Source organism: Notolepis coatsorum, assembly GCF_963971535.1.
Source record: "Notolepis coatsorum genome assembly, chromosome: 7".
NCBI classification, from domain to species: Eukaryota; Metazoa; Chordata; class Actinopteri; order Aulopiformes; family Paralepididae; genus Notolepis; species Notolepis coatsorum.
Window position 1 is genome coordinate 133,946,093 of NC_140171.1, and position 20,916 is coordinate 133,967,008.

Here is a 20,916-nt window from a genome sequence, read left to right on the forward strand (position 1 = left end):
GTCCCACTTTGTCCCACCAAAATCTTACTGTTGTCCCACTTTTGGACTTTTTGCATCTGGTCACCCTAGTTCAGTACCGTTTCAAGATGCACAATGAGATCTTCTTCTTCTTTAGAATTTCCGGCAGTGTAGACGCATCGTGGCGTATTACTGCCCTCCGCAGTTCTTTTGATGAGCTCTTCTTCTTCTTCTTCTTCTTCTTCTTCTTCTTCTTCTTCTTCTTCTTCTTCTTCTTCTTCTTCTTCTTCTTCTTCTTCTTCTTCTTCTTCTTCTTCTTCTTCTTCTTCTTCTTCTTCTTCTTCTTCTTTCTTCTTTTGAATTTCCCGCAGGTGTATTACTGCCCTCCTCAGTTCTTATACTACGCTAGTGGTATGGTTTCCATAGTTAGGCCTCTGGTAAACCAACTTTTGATTGTTTACCCTCTTCTTCTTCTCATCTTCAAAACACATGACTATCGACTCTATCTCCTTCTTCTCTGCTCCTCTTGCCTGTCCAATACTAATAAATACAATAACGCTATATCCTCTGATACAACTCTGACGCGTGCAGAAATGTCAGCACTGACTCTGTGATCAGCTGGTGGTTCTCATTATCCATGCCAAAGAAAGATTTAAGAGAGAAGGAAGAGACTCCCAACTCTACCAGACCTTTCTAAAAGATTTCCCTCTCTTTCCTATACCTTTCACATTCTAGGAAAACATGCCCGACAGTTTCAGTCTCTCCACATTCACACCGCCCATCTGGATGTTTTCCCACAATGCACAAAATGAGTTCTTCTTCTTCTTCTTCTTTTGAATTTCCGGCAGTGTAGACGCATTGTGTCGTATTACTCATATATATCTATGGTATTACTGCCCTCCGCAATTCTTTTGATGGGCTCTTCTTCTTCTTTTCCCGCAGTCTACTGGAACCCGTCATCCCCTACATTGTCCATTGGAGTGCAGCTAATGCTGCTCGGGACACTCCTTGCCCCCTGCGATCTTATTCTGGGCTGCTTGATCCCTCACAGCCCCCTCATTCAATTCCCTAACCACCTTCTCCCATTTCAGACCTTCCATTCCCAAATGTTGAACCGCTATCCTAACAATCATCTTTACCCTATCTGTTCTACCCTTAGCCTCTGCCAGACCATTAACTACCCCTGCCACGAAGGCCACAATACCAAATTTCTCCTCCCTTACCCTCTCTCTATCCTCCTGCTCTACCCTCTCTGCAAAATGCCCTTCTCCAACCCCCTGCACCCTTTCTTGGCTTCCCTGTCCTACCCTGCTAACCGCCTCAGCATACGATACCTTACCCTCCCTTCTCACTCTACGAACCGCGACCTCCTTCTTCATCACCTCGAACTCCTTCTTCATCACCTCACACCCCCTAAACGCTACACTATGCTCCCCACCACAACTACAGCACCACGGCTTCACTCCCTCTCCACACTTCCCATAGTCATGTTCCCCGCCACACCTAGCGCACCTCTGCCCCTTCCTACACGTGTTAGCTATATGGCCAAACTCCTGGCACCTATAACACCTAAGAGGATTCTGAACAAATTCCCTAACCCTATACACCATTTGCCCTGCAAACACCTCCCTAGGAACAACCCCACCCTCAAACTCAATCACTACCGTCTCCGTCTCTATCCTATCCGCTCCCCTCTTCATCCTTTCTACTCTCTTAACTGTGCCATTACGCCTGTCCTCCCTTAACTCGTCCCTACGTCCATCTCGACCGGCACCCCAGCTATCACCCCCTTACATCTCTTCTCCCCTACTCTCACCACCTCCTGTATACCCACCCCACCAATGCTCCGCATCCTCCTAGCCCTCTCCACCTGCTCCTCACTACCACACCCTACGGCCAGGTTCCCATCCCACAAAACTCTTGCATACTTTATCTCCCCTAATTCCTCGTCAATGAGTTTGGGCAACTCGAGCCTACCTATTTTCCACTCTCCCCCTCAAGCCTAACCACCATATGAATCACTTTTGCCACATCATATATGATTCCACAGACATAACTTTGACCACAAGACCACCTGACATACCCACATATAGTGTCTTATGCATAATTGCACATAGTTCTGTATAATATTGTAAAATAGCTTAGACATAGCCTACTTGCATAGAATAGTCATGTATAATAATGTATAATATTGCTGGCTGTACAATACTGCTGTAGGCCTATAATACTGCTGTTCATATCCAGTATACACATATTTACATTAAACATAATATTCACCATTCCTTAATTACCATCATACCCACATCACATAGACTGTAGTGTATAGCATAGCAAAAGTATACCGTTACCTGGCCCATGGGGACATTAACGTGTGTTGTCGGGCCTTACAAATACATTTGATTTTGATTATCAATAAGGTAGGATATCTGGAACACACAATTTCTTTAATCACATGCCATGAAACTCTGGGACTTGGCTGAATTTAAGACCGCACAAATCATGTTTAAAGCACGAAACAATTCACTCCCGGGTAACATCCAAAAATTCTGTTATAGAGAGGGGGGTTACAATTTAGAGGAGAGTCTAACTTCAAGAAACAGGCTGTTCATTCAACAATGTATGTATATTTCAGTTTGTGGAGTGAATATGAGTTGCATAAGATAATAGAGCGTGAAGGTATACTGAATACTGTATCTGTATGTCATGTATGTCATATGTTATGATGAATTGAAAATGGACCCTGATGTAAACAAGACGAAAGTCTTTCTCTGGTCTGCATCCCCTTAACAATTGTGTGTATTGAGCCGTACTGTATATTGTACCCATTCTGCAATCTGTTAATAAAGTTTTCAATCAATCAATCAAGGGGGTAGGAATACATACGTTTACACTTCATCCTCCTACTTGTTTGTTTTTTAATCCGTTTATTGTTTTTTATTATTATTTATTTTCAATTTATGTTGGAAATAAATAAACGCATTCATTCAAGATATTGTGTGAGCAAAAGTATAGTTAATTTACTCATACAGTATGTACATCCTCTGGCCTCACGCGGATCTCACAGCTGTGCCCGCACAGTGCAATACTCCAATTCAGCCATTGGGTGGGTGGCGCTGCTGAGCGGCCCTGAGAGCGCTGCTGGCTCTGCGGCTCTGCAGCTGCATGCTTCTCGCGAGACTTGCCATCAGACAGCCAAGTTATTATGGTATGGAGCACAGCACAAAGTATTTCACTGCAAATGACAATATCTTTTTACATTTTAATAGGTACATGTACACATTGAGGTATGTTTAACCAAAATACTGAAAGAAACAAGACATCTATCCCAATGGTCACAAACTGCCCACACCTTTTTCAATGAGGATATACTATGAGGAAGATACAGGGGAAGAATGCCTAGCCCACGACTGCAACATGACTTGCCTGTGATAGACAAATGCACTCGCATTCGTATCCATTTCCCATGCCCCTAATTCTGACCGCCTGCATCCAAACTGTTTGCGGTAATTTCCTTGTAGATACACTGTAGACTAGAGAATGCATGCACAGGCGGTGGGGTAGTGGTTAACACCGTCTCCTCACAGCTAGAAGGTTGTGGGTTCGATTCCCGCGTGGGGACCAGGTTGCCGTGTTGCCAGTTACACCTGGGTATCTCTCGGGCCTTTCTGTGTGGAGTTTGCATGTTCGCCCCGTGCTCGCAAGGGTTTCCCCTCCAGATAAGATGAACCCAATGGAAAAACATGCAGAGCAGATCGCTAACGCTGTCGCGTCCCTGACGAAGACTGACAGGAGAACTTGGATTGGTCCCCGGGCGCTGCGCTCGCTGCAGCCCTCGCTGCAGCCCTCGTCTAGTCCCGGCTGCCCTTGGGGCAGATTTCTTCAGCTAGCTGCCATGCTTGACCCACGTGCACAAGGCTACCATTCGTTCATTTGAAAATGTGGATGTCCAGCCATCACAGAAACCTCTTTATCAGGGGGATTCATTTGCAAAGATCAAAAGACCTTTTTCTAGGCTCTGTCCAACGCAGAGCAAGTCACGTTTTTTTTATATACACGCTCCCTTGGAACCCGAGCCTGTTCAAATGTTCCTGGCAGCAGAAATGTATCTGGCGATGAAGCTCTTGACCACGGAGATGTGCATGGTCTCCTTGATGGTGGTGTCTCTGTTGCGCACCTGCAGCAAGCCACTCTCCAGCGTGTTGTCAGTGATCACCACCGTGAAAAGCACCCCCATCTCATCATATCTAGAAACACACACACACACAAATGAACTCATAGGAAAAGTTACATTTCTTATTAACTCGCTGCTAACAAGCAATTCACTTCTTGTGATCTTATTAAAGGGGCTATGTACTGCTATTCCTAGCACTATTTGGGCAACTTTACACAATTCCTGTTAGTCTATTGAAGACATTTGTAAGTTTTTTTTCAAAAAAATGCATTGTTTTATATTTCTAATCAAGTACTCAAAACCATCATTTTTCAGAGAGAGAGAGAGAGAGAGAGAGAGAGAGAGAGGGGGGGGTGGGAGAGGGGGGGTGGGAGAGAGAGAGAGAGGGAGGGGGTGGGAGAGAGAAAAAAAAAGACAGGCCGTTATTGACAAGGCCCCCTCTCTCCCTTTCTCTCCCTCTCGGTGATGAGTCCGTGTGGCAGCTTGTGTTTTTTCTTTTTCTTTCTTTCAATCTCCCGTTTGCGGGTGTGTGGCGCGCGGCAGCCCCCCCCCCCCCCCCCAAGTGCTCTCTATCTCTCTCTCTCTCTCTCCCCATGCAGAGTATGAGGAAGTGGTTTCCACTCTCTGTGTACAGTCAGTCTAGGTAGAATGTGGGCGGGCATTAGCTACAACCACAGAGCCAATCACATCACTGTCTGCTACCCAGCGTCCGAATGACGTGACTCAGCCGTTCAAATCAAAATGGCCTGATTTACTGGAGGAGGAAAGGGGCTGAGCTGAATCAGAGCAATCCGCCAATATGGTATTTAGACACTAAAACACATTGATACGAACTCCTATTACTATAATACAATGCTAGAGACTGAAAAATGACATTTATAGTACATGTCACCTTTAAAGCACATTGTATTTGTTTGTGTGTCTTTGTACTATGCCTTCGTGTTCCATGGGCAGCTAATGAGCTAACGGAAGGCACTTGTGTGAGGCCTATATACTGATCTATCTTTGTCCTGTCCTCGTGGTGTGTTGGGTCTGTCTTTTATGGACCTCACTGTGTCAGTAATCATATCAATAATCAATATAATATCATATTTCTGATGATGTCTCATGATACTCCCATGTTCATAATAAAGTATGTGAATAGGTCAACGGTCAGTATAATGCTACAACTATGGAACTTGCCTGAGTTCACTTGTGGTATTTACTACTTGTTCGGCCGTTCAAGTGCAACTTCCTGGTGGTGAACCTGGACATTCACGACATTATGCGTCGATGAGGACCGGCCGAACACAAGTTCTTTCTCTCATAATCCCAGTCAAGTAACAACACTTTTTGTAAATATTCACTTCCTTCTTCATTCACTTCAAACTGGTGGTGCCGCTCATGTTGTGGCTCTCAAGACGGTTGTAACAACAGTATTATGTAAAAACTCATCAGTAGGCAACTTTGAAGTATGTCCCCTTTCATGCATTTCATCTGTGCAAGTGTGAACATTCCTCTATTCTTGGTTTACACAGCAACCAACCATATTGATAGGAACTTAGTTTTCTCCTCAATGCTTCCCTATTCAAGTCTCAACCCTCCTAAACCCGTGTTCACACAATGCTTTTTGTCAAAGCTTTCATTGGTTCTCATGGAATGGCGCGCTCAATCACTTACCTTCACGATGCACCTAGCTGCTTTTGCATGATAGTGAACTGCATCCTGGGGAAGCAGTCTAAATCCTCATAGTCCCCTTGCAATTTCTCAACGCTGCACTCGTCAAACATCACCCTAATCATCAAGTTACTAATATAGTTCCTGTAGGAACCCCTTTGTGTCTAAACTTTTACCCCTGAGTTTTAAAGTTGAATGTGCAATATGTCATCGTTCCATCACTATAAATAATGTGCAATATGACATCGTTCCATCAGTGGAAATAATGTGCAATATGACATCGTTCCATCACTGGAAATAATGTGCAATATGTCATGGTTCCATCACTGGAAATAATGTGCAATATGTCATTGTTCCATCACTGGAAATAATGTGCAATATGTCATCACTCCCTCACTATAAATAATGTGCAATATGTCATTGGTCCAAGAGCTTTACTTGGTGTTCAGCTTCTCCAGTGAGGATGACATGGTATCCAGATATCCAGGCCATGTGGAAATCTCAGCCTCCTGGAGCTCCTGCTGCAGACCTTCACAAACCTACAAGGACATGACATTCATCATGATAGTTGAAAACTTAACATGCTGGACAAAGGTCTTCAGTATTATTTTTTTGTATCCTCTTTTTCTCCGCCTGATTTTAAAATTGTTCTCCCCATCCCAATTTTAGTCATTATGCCAATTCCCCCCTCCCCTACCTGGTTGTTGTGCGCATGTTCCTCCTACTGGTCGGTACAAGGGAACCCTGAAGTCTACCACATGCTTCCTCCGACACATGTGGAGACAGCCAGTGGCTCTCTTTTCACCTGGCAGCGAGGACTCTCATTGGTGAAGCGTAACGCGTGGGAGGTCATGCTGCCTTCACCATTTCCTGCCTTTCGCTGAGCAGGCACCCAGACCTGACCTGTAGGCGTCGCTGTCCACAATGCCAGATTACCACCCTCGACTTCCCTCCCGCTAACTCAGCCAAACGAGTTAGTATGACGATCGGCCCAAGCCGCAGGCAATGCTGACAGGTCTTCAGTATTCTAAAGTAATTCTGCTCAATTGAACTGCATTAGTACAGAATGAGAACGATTGACGATAAGAGGCATCAATTGGGTGAAATAACACGTACAACAGGGGAGGGAATCACCAGAGCTCCTGATATGATGTTAAAGGAACACGCCAACTTTTTGGGAAATTAGCTTATTTGCCATCTACCCTGGAGTTAGACAAGCAGATACATACCCTTTTCTTCTCTGTGCATGCATTGCATTAGGCTTAGGGAACAGCCGCACCGTTAGCCTAGCTTAGCGTCAGTAGGTGTGCCAGTGTAGCCTAGTTCCCAACAGTCACGAAATACACTCCAAATACAACTCAAAATACACAGGTCACAACATGTTTACAGGAACGTTTTGGAGTTGTATTTGGAATGTATTTCGTGACTGTTGGGAACTAGGGTACACTGGCATACCTACTTCCAGTGAATGACGCTAAGCTAGGCTAACAGTGTGGCTGTTCCCTAAGCCTAATGCATGCACAGAGAAGAAAAGGGTATGTATCTGCTTGTCTAACTCCAGGGTAGATGGCAAATAAGCTAATTTCCCAAAAGGTTGGCGTGTTCCTTTAACACAATACTTGAGCCACGATACAATAGTGATTTTTAATTGTCTATACTTATGATTTCAAAGCCTTTCAGACTTTCAAGAAGTTATATGGCACTGAAATAGTACCACAGAAAAATACTTGTGTATCGGCAATTTTTATATTGCCCGTACCTTAACTCATTCAGCGCCAATCACGAGTATAGTCGGGTTAACTCGCCATCGCTTGAGCGCCAATCACGAGTATAGTCGGGTTTTGGTCGTTATTTCTTTTATTAGCGATATCCATTAATTTTCATCCATCCAGCCTGATGTTATTGTTGGGAATGGGTCTGAGCTCGCAAAAGGGCAAATACTGCCCCCTACGCCTTCCGGCTGGTATTGCACTCCACTGGGAATGGTAACGTTTTCTTTCTGGGACGATCCAAGCCGTGCAGGCGTGGTTTAAATAATCAGGCGAGGTAACCTGATTTCAATGATACATCTGCGAAGCTGGCCCCCGCCCCTCATATGCAATGCTGTTGAACGTGGCACGGACCTCCGCGCCCAGTACTTCAAATGGCGATCAGATAATTAGATTACTTCTTTTGCATTACATCAGATACAAGGTAAGAACATTATATATACATTTGATCGTTGATCTGATATGTATTTCTACCCCGATCGACGCTGTATCTGTGTGTATGTGTGGCTGTTTTCCGTTGGGTGCAGGAGGTGGGGGGGGGGCGGCACGCTACAAGGGCCATTTCATGTATGCACGAGGAAGGACAATAATGATGATCTAGCGTTGATTTCAGGAAGATTCGATAATCAGCAGAAAAATTACAATGTGTTTTGTGTATTCCACTAAAGGGCTATTATCGCGTCTTTCTCTGGAATTACTAGAAATCACCAAAACTATACTCGTATTCAAAACGGTATAAAACGGAAATGGACAGATGAAAAATAAATCCGTTTTGTACATGTTGACTGCAAGCAACTCACTGATAATCGACGAGTGTATTAGACCCATAGCCATAATTTAAGATATATTTTAAGCACTCGCAAATCTCCCAGTCCTCCCATTGATTAAAGCAGTGACGCTCTAGCGCCCTCTCGCGCACCTAAGCGTGGCGGTCAATGAGTTAACACATACTAGACTGTAGACTATTCAACCAGATTGAGTGCGAGTGCAGACTGTATCTTCATATCAGACAAGATGACATTGACAGACTTGCACAACATTCCAAGTACATGTCATACACTCTTACTCCGCTCATCCTAAAGGCCCCCCCGTCCTTCTCCCATTTTGATTGGTTCTCCTCATTATGCACTTTTCTCACGGAATATTCCAAGTGAGCAAAACCCCACACTGAACAAAATGAAATATGGATCATTGTCTTTGAACACCTTGATGTTCGTGAATAAAAGCCTCTTTTTACCCGTCTCAGTTCCACGGTGGCACCCATGCCCATGTCCAGAGACACTTTGATTGGAGCCAAAACTGGGTGCAACTTCAGAACCTGAAATCAAAAAGGCATAGTGAGAAAACCACAAAGAAAGAAAGAAATATTATCTTACATTATCCTACTGACATACTACAGTATTGGTCCGAATATAAGACAACCCCGATAAGACATTTTTGGAAAAATCCTTTTTTGAAGACCAAATCTTATTTTTATAAAAGAAAACAAATTCTCTCAATTTCCTGGAAGTGGCAAGCCTTTCTCTGACCATTTTTAAGGCAGTCTTTTTGGGCTCACCATCTTCTAAAATTACACTCTGTAACAAAGTATTCCTTGGCTGCTCGACAGCTGTTTGATTTGCTTGGGGTTTGATACGATCTGTTGTTGCGAATGTATAATGACATTTAAATGGACTGCATTTATACAGCGCTTTTATCCAAAGCGCTTTACGACTTATGCCTCACATTCAACCATTCACTCGCACAGTCACACACCAACGGAGGAGGCGACCATGCAAGGTACCAACCTGCTCATTGGGAGCAGTGGAGTGTCTTGCTCAAGGACACTTCTATACGCTGCTGGGAGGAGCAATAATCTAACCGGGAACCTTCTGATGACTAAACTACCTCCTGAGCCACCGTCGCCCCCTTTTTCAGTTTTTTTTCAACTATTGTTCCGTATTCGGCACAATACGGAATACGGAGGCACAATCTCAAAAATGGATCCGTCATCAGCTCTATTCTATTTTCAATCTTTCAAAATGTTCTTATGTACCCCAGTTGCTATTGCATGTACATATTTGTATTTCATTACACGTATATGTAGTGTGTACATACTTCGCCTGTTTTATAGCATCACCGACATCCAAGAAAGGAGATCCCCCCCCCTTGAACGGCCCTTCTACGGTTTCTCCCCTCCACATTGCCCGTGGTGCTTTTTTCCTATTGCTAGGTTTTTAGTGAGTTTTTCCTTACCTTTGTGGGGTATGTCTGGGAGTGTTGCATTAATTTATTTTACACTGGATTTCATGGTGTTTTTTGTTTTGTTCTTGATTTATTGTAACCGTTTCTTCTTGACTTATTTAAAGAAGACGTGTCCGGCCCATGGGGACATTAACGTGTGTTGTCGGGCCTTAAAGAAGACGTGTCCGGCCCATGGGGACATTAACGTGTGTTGTCGGGCCTTACAAATCCATTAGATTTGATTTTGATCTGGAAGGATGCTCACCTTCCTCTGCTGCAGTCTCTGCCTGCCCTCAGCCGTCTTCACCTGCAGTGAGTTGCAGAGGTAGGCGGTAACACCACGGTCCATGTTCGCCGTCACCGAGACAACATGAGGAACCACCAACTTCCTACCATCCTGACACTGAAGCATAATGGGAATGACACACACACACACACATGACATAAGCACTCCCCAGGATGACGATATTTACAACACGATGACACTGTAAAGAATGGACCCGTGTCAAACCCCACCCTCTTTTCTTGATCCTCCAATCACAACTGTTGCAAATTTTTCTCTTCTTCACAACAAAACACAATACAGTAACACAATAACACCACAGGACAATACTTCAACAATATTAACTACAATCATGACAAGACAATCAGAAATAATAAAATACATAATATAAAAACATACAAAATATTAAAATGTTATTAAAGGGGAACTATCTTATAAATAGCCTTTTCCGGTGTTTAGCATTGTTTTCTAGCAATGTGGGGTTGTACCAACACTATCTATGTCGCAAATTATATTTTTTGCACATTTCTCTAGTTCAGATGAGACAAGGTCCTCCCCCACTGAACCAAGCCATTCTGATTTGACTGGTTCGCTGACGTGAATTAGGCACTGATCTAGGGGTGGACGGTATAAACGGTATAAACGGTATTAATTTGCTCTACGGTATGGATTTTGACTATACCGTGTAACCGGTAGGGCAGCTCTAAAATAGCAATGACGTCATGTAACCACAGCGCGACTATTTCAATCGCATTTGCCCCTAAAAATAGATAGAATTAGTCATAGATAATAGATATGTGCAAACTGGAAAAAGTTATTTAGGAGGCTTCGCGCAGTGGGCGTGTCAACACGCAATTGTCATTTCATAATAAACACATATCACCGCGGCGCACAGCAAGTTTCAATTTCAGTTCCTGGCATTTTTAACCAGTGGAGAAAGGTAAGATATTTCCCTATCGTTTTTCTTATATGAATTATTCTACGTTAATAAAACATACCTGGTGATCAACTACAGTTTGCTGTAAACATTATATGTGTGTAGTGTTATGATAACGACGGCAGCAGCGGGAGCCGGGAGGAAGGCTGCAGCAGTGGATTTGGGAATAGCATGCAGCTGCAGAGCCGCAGAGCCAGGGGCTCTTTCAGGTCTGGTCACAGGCCCGTCAAACAGCGCCCCCTCACCCAACGGCTGAATTGCCAATGGCTGAAATGAATGACCTGAAAGAGCCCCTGGCTCTGCGGCTCTGCAGCTACCTATGTTTCTAGCAAAATCCAGCCCCGCTGTTTGCAATGGGAGCAGGAGTCTCGACTCGGGACTTATTTTATTTGGAATATAATGACTTTATACGCAAAAGTAGCCTAGTTTTAAGTTAAAATATTATAAATCTACATGCCTTGAGGATGTCATTCTTTATATAGCCTGCCTATCAGGCAAAACAAATTATTCTAACAGAAACACTGATACCGTGATATATACCGTTACCGTCTATGCTTCAAATTATACCGTGATATAAATTTTAGACCATACCGTCCACCCCTACGGACTGATCTGCATATCTCAGCCGCTGGTTGTTCACCCACCCACAATCAACAATTTGCTCAACAACGGAGCTAGTGGAAATAATGCAAAAGACAGACAGACACTTGCACTTCCCCAAAAGAGAGAAAAAGAGAGAGAGAGAGAGAGGCTCATACGGAGCGATCTCTCCTCCGTCTCTCCCCGAGTCCCCCTGCATCGTGACTCGAAGCGCGCACATGCGCGCTCTCGGAGCGATCTCTCCTCTCTCCCTCTCTATCTCTCTCTCTCTGTATCAGCACTCGCGTCACATCAACCTGTTGCAAAATATATTCGTATTCCGATCCATGCAATAATATTCACAGGGGTATATATTGTCATTTGAAACAAGTTACCAATGCATTGTCCTGTGGGATTATACCCCCCGTGGCTAAATTAATTAGTCTCCCTCTCTATCTCTCTCTTCCCAAAGTTGTCACTCAAAGCGCATTGCTAGCATGGGCGGAGCCCAGCCAAAAACAGCTTGGAATCTTGAAGGGTAGAAAATGCTGCTCTACAGAACTCGATTAGAAATACAAAACAATGAATTATTTTGAAAAGAAAACGTACAAATGTGTTCCACATCTTTTACCATGCATTTTTAAACTTTATGTACATTATCCCTGTTATGTCTTATTCTTATTACTTGTATTATTGCACAATGGCTGCGGGCATGACCACCCGCATTTCACTGTATGCCTTGTATGCCATGACAAATAAAACTCTTGACTTGACTTGACATAGACTTTATTGCCCAAATAGTGAAAGAAATAGTAAGATAGTTCCCCTTTAAATTATATTATTACAGATGCCACAAAAGACAATTCTTTCCCCACTCACACCCCCCACCCCAGGACCCCTCAGGACCAACATCTCGACCATGCTTCGCCGCTAGATCATGGCTTTAACTTTCTCGGCCGCTGAGACCAATAGTTCAATGCTGGGTTGTCCTACCCCAATCACCTGTGCAGTAGAGATCTCCATATAAATGACATCCAATAGTGTCAGAAAAAAAAGAAAGAAAAGAAGAAAAAAATGTGTCAAGATTTAAAATATGCGTATGTACATTTGTGTGTGTATGTAAGTATGGATATGTGCAGTTGTGTATGTGTATGTGGGTACACATACTATACCTAAATGTAAAATGACTTTCTTTGACACAATAAAGTATAAAAAATAAAAAAAACAATAGTGTCAGAGAGACCAATGCAAAACATTTCTAAACAGACTTATATGGTTCTTCGTCTGAAGGGTAAAAATGATCAAATACATTCCCTTTGATGAGAACATAATTCAATCCACTATGTTTCAACAAATCACCTGCCATCTACCACAGCACCTTTGAATCACTTGTAGATTGTATATTGCATATTGTTATTGCACTTTACCGTTACACACTGGTTAGATGCCAACTTATTTCCGTTTGTACTGTACTTGTGCTGCATGATGACAATACATTTGAATCTACTGTAGTCCCACTGTCTGGACCACTGACCTGCAGTTTGGTGCGGACTCCCTTGTGCTCCCGCAGCAGCTCGGCATCTCCTCTGCTCCACAGAGTCTCCAGGAGCTCTGGTCCCCAGGGGAACCTGTAGATGATCTTCACACCGCGGGACGCCTCCCCTCCCAGCTCCCCCTCTGGGATGTCACTGCAGCTGAAGTCAGACGGACCCAGAGCAAACTGTGGGATGGATATATAGATGGAGGGAGGGAGGGAGATGATACATTTTAATTTTATTTAACCAGGGAGGGAGACCTGGCCAAGACAACAGCAATAACATTTTGCGATACATCACGCAGCAATTAAATGTGCGATACATCACACAAGAACACAATAAAATTGCATGTATACAATATATAATACATCACATAAAACACAAAACAGAATAGTCTACATGATAGTAAAAGTGTATGATAGGGGTGTAAAGGTACACGTATCCGTACCGAACCGTTTCAGTGTGTACCGTACCGTACAGAACGGCTGTGTAGTGTACCGAACGAATACAACGGTATGTTAACCCCTATTTTTTTCACAATCTAATATAATAAAAGAAAAAATTAAATGTACAAGTCGATTATTAATTTCAATATATACGACTACAGAAAAGCAGCAACATTCTTCTTGTAGGAAGATTTAAATTTGCCGAGAATTTATTAATGTGGGTGACTTATTATATTACAAGTGCTGTAAGTAACCATCAGCATAACCAATAACAAATAAAGATGTGAATGGAGAGAGGTTACTGCATGGTTACTAATAATGCTACAGTGGGGCTTCTTAACACTTTCAGTGCAAGCCATTAGACGCAGCCGTCTGTAGCGACGCCACCACTAGATAGATAGGGATCCGTCACCTTGTTTGTAGAGCTATAACTATATTCTATATTATAGCTATGGATACAATACTATGGTCCATTTGACATCACCCATCTATCGTTCAATATGTGAAAAAGAATAAATTTTTCCATCCATACGTTCCCGTGTTATACCGTGGTGAATATAAGTATGGTTTTAGAGCGGTCTAGGGTAATTCATGAAATGCTGAGTTATAGCCCTACACGTCAATTCCACTATAGACGTTGCCATTTCTTGCCTGTATAGGCTATTATCCCGAAATCAAATCTATATCATAGGTATTATGTTCCATCATGAATGTATGAAAAGGGGGGGGGGGGGGGGGTCGTTTCTGATTATTTGATTGTCAATAACGGCATTCGTATTGAACACTAAAAACGGTTATCAGCCCAATCGGTATGAAAGCATTGCAGGATCAAGCTAAGATTGACATCAGATCGTTCTTACCTGTGATCGAGAGTATTCCAAAAATAATATTCCAATTGTTTGATCGCCATCTGGTTAGGGATGGGTACCGAATTCGGTACTTTTAAAAAGGTACTTACCGAAACATGTCGGTACTACCGAGTATCAATTCACGTGAGATACTGTTTAAAAAATTAAAATAAAATAAAAATCATTTATTTTTTGTTACACTTTTTTAAATTTTTTATTTTCATGTCAATGTTCACACGCACAATACGCTTACCTAGGATTTGACTTGATTCAACAACAAAGCAGTCGGGGCAATGGCAAGCCGAAAACGGTCGAAAGTGTGGTTATTTGAAGTTTGGATTTTTTCTTCACAACTGAGGTAGGTAGATTAGATTTTTAGAGACTAAAGTACCAAAAAAAGGTACCGTTGGGTACCGGTATCGATTCACAGGTACCGGTACCGTATCGGTTCAAATGTGAACGGTACCCATCCCTACATCTGGTACATCCAATGTCGATTTGGGCCACGGCATAATCCACCACAACATATGAAACCGGGGATATTTGACGCGCTTCAATGCAACCGGGACAACTGCTCGCCTTGGCCGACAAGGAAAAATTATACCCGAGACATTTGGCCGTCCCACAGGTGCATGATTTTTTTCCGTAGCCTCTGTGAGCAAAGACGCTCTTTGATTGCAGCGAAGAAGAAAAAGACGCTCTCCGATTGGCTAACCCTAACCCTAACTAAGCATAACCACGTCGAAAGAGGGCCTAAGCATAACCACTTCGAAAGAGGGCCTAAGCATAACCACTTCGAAAGAGGGCCTAAGCATAAACACTTCGAAAGAATGCCTAAGCATAACCACTTCGAAAGAATGCCTAAGCATAACCACTTCGAAGCAGAGAATATGTACAAGGCGGAAGAGACCCTTCGGAGCTAAACCAGTCAGAGAGGGTCTTTTCTTCTTCGCTGTACACGGCCTAGCCAATCAGAGAGCGTCTTCGCAAACAGAGGCTACGGAAAAAAATCACGCCCCACAGGCGAAGATAAAGTTACAAAGGGTGCTCGATACCGCCGTCTAGCGGGATGCGGCCGGTATTGCACCTTGGTGACCTCAGACTCATTCCATATGGGTGGATAATGAATACAAATATCGGGGGGAAAAAGGAAAAACTACCCAGAAACGACTTAACTCGTTTTTGGCACCCAAAGTGTTAAAACGTCTTCAGTGCAGCGGCAATGTGCCTTTTTTATATGAATGAATACAGTTCTGGAGTGATTACAGCGCAAACAGACCACCGGCGCTTCAACGTGGCACTCTGCGTTGCTGCTCTAGCCTCACATGGTCTGGTGAGACACAGCTTAGCCAGTCTTCTCACGATAGCAGAAGTATAAGCCTTGGAACGAACAAGACACAATAGTTTCTTCCTGCACAGAACGTGGGGTATTTTATGCAAACAAATATGCAGCCATCTTGACCACCAAGAAACCAAGAATTCGCTCTGCAAAAATTCTGCATTTAAAACAATTTTTTTTATTAAAATAAAAGACACACAGCAGCGACAGAGCAAAGAGGCTCATGGGAAATTTATTGAAAACACAGAGAAAGTACCGCTTGCGGCCAGCAGATGCCAGAAACACACATTGTCGCTTTAACCAAATTGACTACATTTAAGTCTCACTCTGAGACCCAGCCTCATTGAAATATACTATTACTTCTCATGTGGGACACAGGACCTGCTGCTTTTGTTTAACCCTGGTTCAAGAAACGCTGCTCTACAGTATTTCACACAAAAAGGTGACGATCATGATGCCAATCTAGCTTCTAAAAAAGTGCATGGAAGCAGAATCTACTCTCCTGCATCTCCCTTATTCAGTCTCCTTCTCAATACAAATTTAATATATACACACTAATAAAACGGAGTTATGACTTTGCCTAAAAGGATTTCACTTGTACTGGGCTCAGTAGAGGGTTTTGACATCACATGGTCTAAATACATACTCAATTTTGTATAATTATATATATATATATATATATATATATTTGTTTTGTAAGGTTTTAAATTAGTAAGAAATCACATAAATGTTTAGTGGAAAAGGGGCAGGATTAAATAGGTTTATACTTCCTCCTACTCCTTTTCGAACATGTAAATTGAGTTATGTTCTTTTTTTTTCATTTCATTGCTAGAGATGAATGATTTGTTTTTGTTTTATTTTGTTTGTATTTACATGTTCGAAAGATTAAAAAAATAAATTAAATACTATTTCAGAGGCCCTTCCACCTCACCTAGTCACACACACACTCCCCTTCCACCTCACCTAGTCACACACACACTCCCCTTCCACCTCACCTAGTGACACACACACACACTCCCCTTCCACCTCACCTAGTCACACACACTCGCCTTCCGCGTCTATATTAATCCCAGCCGAAGAGTGCAAGAGCGCTTCCGCATTCTTCGCCATACGCCAGTACGGTAATGCGCATTTCCTTTTCCTTCGCCCATGTGCTCGCCGCGCATGCGCATGAGGTCGCCGCTTGGTTCGACGCGGTTCAGACCCGCATTCAACACTAATCACAGATGGCAGAACGCAAAGCCTTTGGTTCATATTAACGCGCCATATTAAAGCCATATTAGCACACATTAACGCTGGTCAATCACATTAATACTATATGCTATTGCTATATATTGCTATTGCTATATGCTATTAATACTAATACGGTATATATATACACGCGATGGACGCAGCAGGCGATCACTGCTACTGTTATTCAGCCACGCCAGCCGCCGCGCCGCAGCCGTGCAAGAGGTACATGATTGATTGATTGATTGTACATAATTCACACAGAACTGTTGTTGGGAATAGTAGTTCCCCCCGGACGATATTGTGTGTAGCACTTCCTGCCTCGAGCATTCATTCTACCTATCGATTCGACTACGTTGACATTGTTGTTATGCTGCTGTTGAATAAAGGAATTAGGTTCAACTTCGATACATCATTCTACCTATCGATTCGACTACGTTGACATTGTTGTTATGCTGCTGTTGAATAAAGGAATTAGGTTCAACTTCGATACACCGCCTCCGACTCCTTTATCCCAGCTCTACAATTGATTGATTGATAACTACTGAGCTAACATGAAGCTAACTACTGAGCTAACATGAAGCTAACTGCTGAGCTAACTGAGCTAACTACTGAGCTAACATGGAGCTAACTACTGAGCTAACTGAGCTAACATGGAGCTAACATGAAGCTAACTACTGAGCTAACATGAGCTAACTGCTGAGCTAACATGAGCTAACTGCTGAGCTAACTGAGCTAACATGCAGCTAACTAAGAGGTACGCGATTGATTTATTCCATAATATGTAAAGTACATGTGGTCCTCGTTTGGATAATATGTAAAGTACAGTTGACAGCTGCGTTGTGTTAACGTTGCAATGTACAGGGAAAACGTTATGGCGTTGCGAGTGAATCGCGTCGCGATAATATACATGTATTCCATTTCGGCGTCTGAGCGGGGGAAAAGAAAATGCGCATTTGGAGGGCGTTGCACTCTTCGGCTGGGATTAATATAGACGCTCCCCTTCCACCTCACCTAGTCACACACACACACACACTCCCCTTCCACCTCACCTAGTCACACACACACACACTCCCCTTCCACCTCACCTAGTCACACACACACTCCCCTTCCACCTCACCTAGTCACACACACACTCACCTTCCACCTCACCTAGTCACACACACACACTAACTTTCCACCTCACCTAGTCACACACACACACACACACACTTTCCACCTCACCTAGTCACACACACACACTTCCCACCTCACCTAGTCATACACACACACACACACACACACACCTCACCTAGTCACACACACACTAACTTTCCACCTCACCTAGTCACACACACACACCAACTTTCCACCTCACCTAGTCACATACACACACACACACTAACTTTTCACCTCACCTAGTCACACACACACACACACACACACACACACAAACTTTCCACCTCACCTAGTCACACACACACACAAACTTTCCACCTCACCTAGTCACACACACACACACAAACTTTCCACCTCACCTAGTCACACACACACACTAACTTTCCACCTCACCTAGTCACACACACACACTAACTTTCCACCTCACCTAGTCACACACACACACTAACTTTCCACCTCACCTAGTCTCACTCACACACACACACACTAACTTTCCACCTCACCTAGTCACACACACACACACTAACTTTCCACCTCACCTAGTCTCACACACACACACACACACACACACACACTTTCCACCTCACCTAGTCTCACACACACACACACACACACACACACACACACACACACTTTCCACCTCACCTAGTCTCACACACTCACCTTCCTCCACCACTGCAGCCTTTGTCTTGCCCAGTGGTCCAACCACTGGGAGGAGGTACGAGGACAGCAGAACCACACCAGTGAAGCCTGGGTAACTTCAGAGAGAGGGCTGGTAGACAAGAGGGAACACCACAGCTTGTATGTTACTTAAATCAAATCAAATCAAATGAATTTGTAAGGCCCGACAACACACGTTAATGTCCCCATGGGCCGGACATTGCCCCCCCATCCCATTACCCTCCCCCATCCATTCACCTTTCGTCTCTCACCTTCAACCCCCCAAAACATGCCCCCCCCCCCCCCCTCTGGGCCACTCTACCCAGAATTCCCCTCTCTCGCTCTCCCCTATAAAAGAGCCACGTCAGAGTGGACTCTCGAGCTCACTCGAGGCCACGAGGCCGGTGTCCCAGTTGGGTCATCCAGGGCAGAGGCCATAACTCTGAATAAACCTTTGTTTACCAAGTCCATCTTCGACTACCTACACTCGGGTTATTACCCTCACAGCACCCAACAGTATTGGCCAATGTTGTATTGTTGACATTAGACTAAAAGCCTCACCAACCAGGTCCGTGAGAGGGCTGGAAGCACGTGCCCGTTTCTGCGAGGCCAAAGGGCAGCTTCCCGCTCACCAGCTCCAGGGAGGGGACGAACTGCTCCAGAGCACCTGAAGACAAGACCGCCAGCAGGCCACACAGAGTTAGGTTACATAGAACAACATAGGAGTAGTGGGGTATGGTATATAGGAATCAGCAGATGTTTGTGGAGGGTGGGGCAGTAAAGTTTCTATAATATGATAAAAAGGAATGCACGTCAGTTTGTTTTAAGGAAGGGGTGGGTCCCTTTCATCTTCCCTCAAATTGCTGCCATAAAGTCCAATTCCTATACCTCTGACTCCAATGGATTATTTTATACGTGGTCACTATGGGTGTTTATAACGTCTACACAACATTTTTACCACTTTACCTGGAAGAAGACTTGTTCTTGCAGACACTGATGTCTTATTAAGTAGGGTCTGTAACCTCTGGAGGATCTGGTCCTCCTTCCTTCCTCCTTTTTGCTGAAGTTCTTTGCTAAGGTCCTCGGTGTCCACAACCCTCACCTGGCCGTCCACTTCGATGGCCCTCTCCTTGCTGCTGGTGAGCAGAGTGCATATCCCGAACACCTGTGCCTTGGACCTTGTGACAGCGCGCCACCACAGATCCAAGGTGTTTTGCCTGAGCTCCCTGCCCAAGGGTCCATAGTTACAGCTCAGCCCGCGTCGCAGAGAGTCTGCGTGAGTGAGTCCAGGCGCCAGGTAGTGTCTGTCGGTGCACAGCTGCAGCAGAGTTCGGATGTGATCCGACTCCGGAGGGGGAGCCACTTTATTAGACCCGACCCCCCTGTTGTGCTGCAGAGCTAATGCTACTCTGCGTGGTAAGGTCGTTAGACTCTTTTCACGCCTAACGTTAGAAACGAACTGTTTTACACAGTAAGTGAGCATAATTTAGAAGTCATTCAAAAAAATAAATAAAAAAATAATAATAATAATAATATTTCACAAAAAGTAGGTTTACAACACGATTAACGCTAGAAATATCTAGTTTTACAGATCCCTGCTGATTTCTATGACGCTGTCGGGGATATCGTAAAAAGACTAAATCTAAAAGATTAGATTTGGATGCCTGGAGATATAACCAAGCGTGCTGTGTTCACTGTTATGTTAGTTATTGAAACTTGTTGAAAACGTGTGACGTGACGTAAGCCGGAACTTGCTATATTACTTCCGGGTACAATGAATGAATTAATAGTAGTGGCTAGATGCCATAGTCGGGAAGGACGTCTGCGCATGATACATTTCTAATGGCAGTTTCACAAAGCTGCCCTCACGTCATTATGGTTTATTTTCTCCACAGCGTTGCTGATCTTAGATCACATTATAAAAAAAAATACAAATATACAATAATAATTATTCACATTGTATAAAGACAGCATAAAACATGCATAGCTTTAACCACAACACTGGTAAATGTTATGTTGTTATGTTATGTTACATGCGTCTTCTTACTTACACTTCTTACACTACCTTAGGCTTACTGCACCCTATGTGGATACGGTGATACTGTGAATAATGTATATTTCAGT

General features: G+C 43.6%; 1 protein-coding gene across 1 annotated transcript; it reads right to left on the minus strand.

The window, feature by feature from the left end:
* Window positions 1–3,210: 3,210 nt before the first annotated feature.
* Window positions 3,211–20,666, minus strand: polg2 (polymerase (DNA directed), gamma 2, accessory subunit; the record flags this gene model as incomplete). Its single annotated transcript, XM_084318402.1, has 9 exons — window positions 3,211–4,202; window positions 6,224–6,324; window positions 8,792–8,872; window positions 10,043–10,180; window positions 13,111–13,296; window positions 18,796–18,904; window positions 19,354–19,459; window positions 19,759–20,234; window positions 20,662–20,666. The coding sequence occupies 9 exons, from the start codon at window positions 20,664–20,666 to the stop codon at window positions 4,037–4,039; spliced, it is 1,368 nt and encodes a 455-aa protein (XP_084174528.1). The 3' UTR covers window positions 3,211–4,036.
* Window positions 20,667–20,916: the final 250 nt, after the last annotated feature.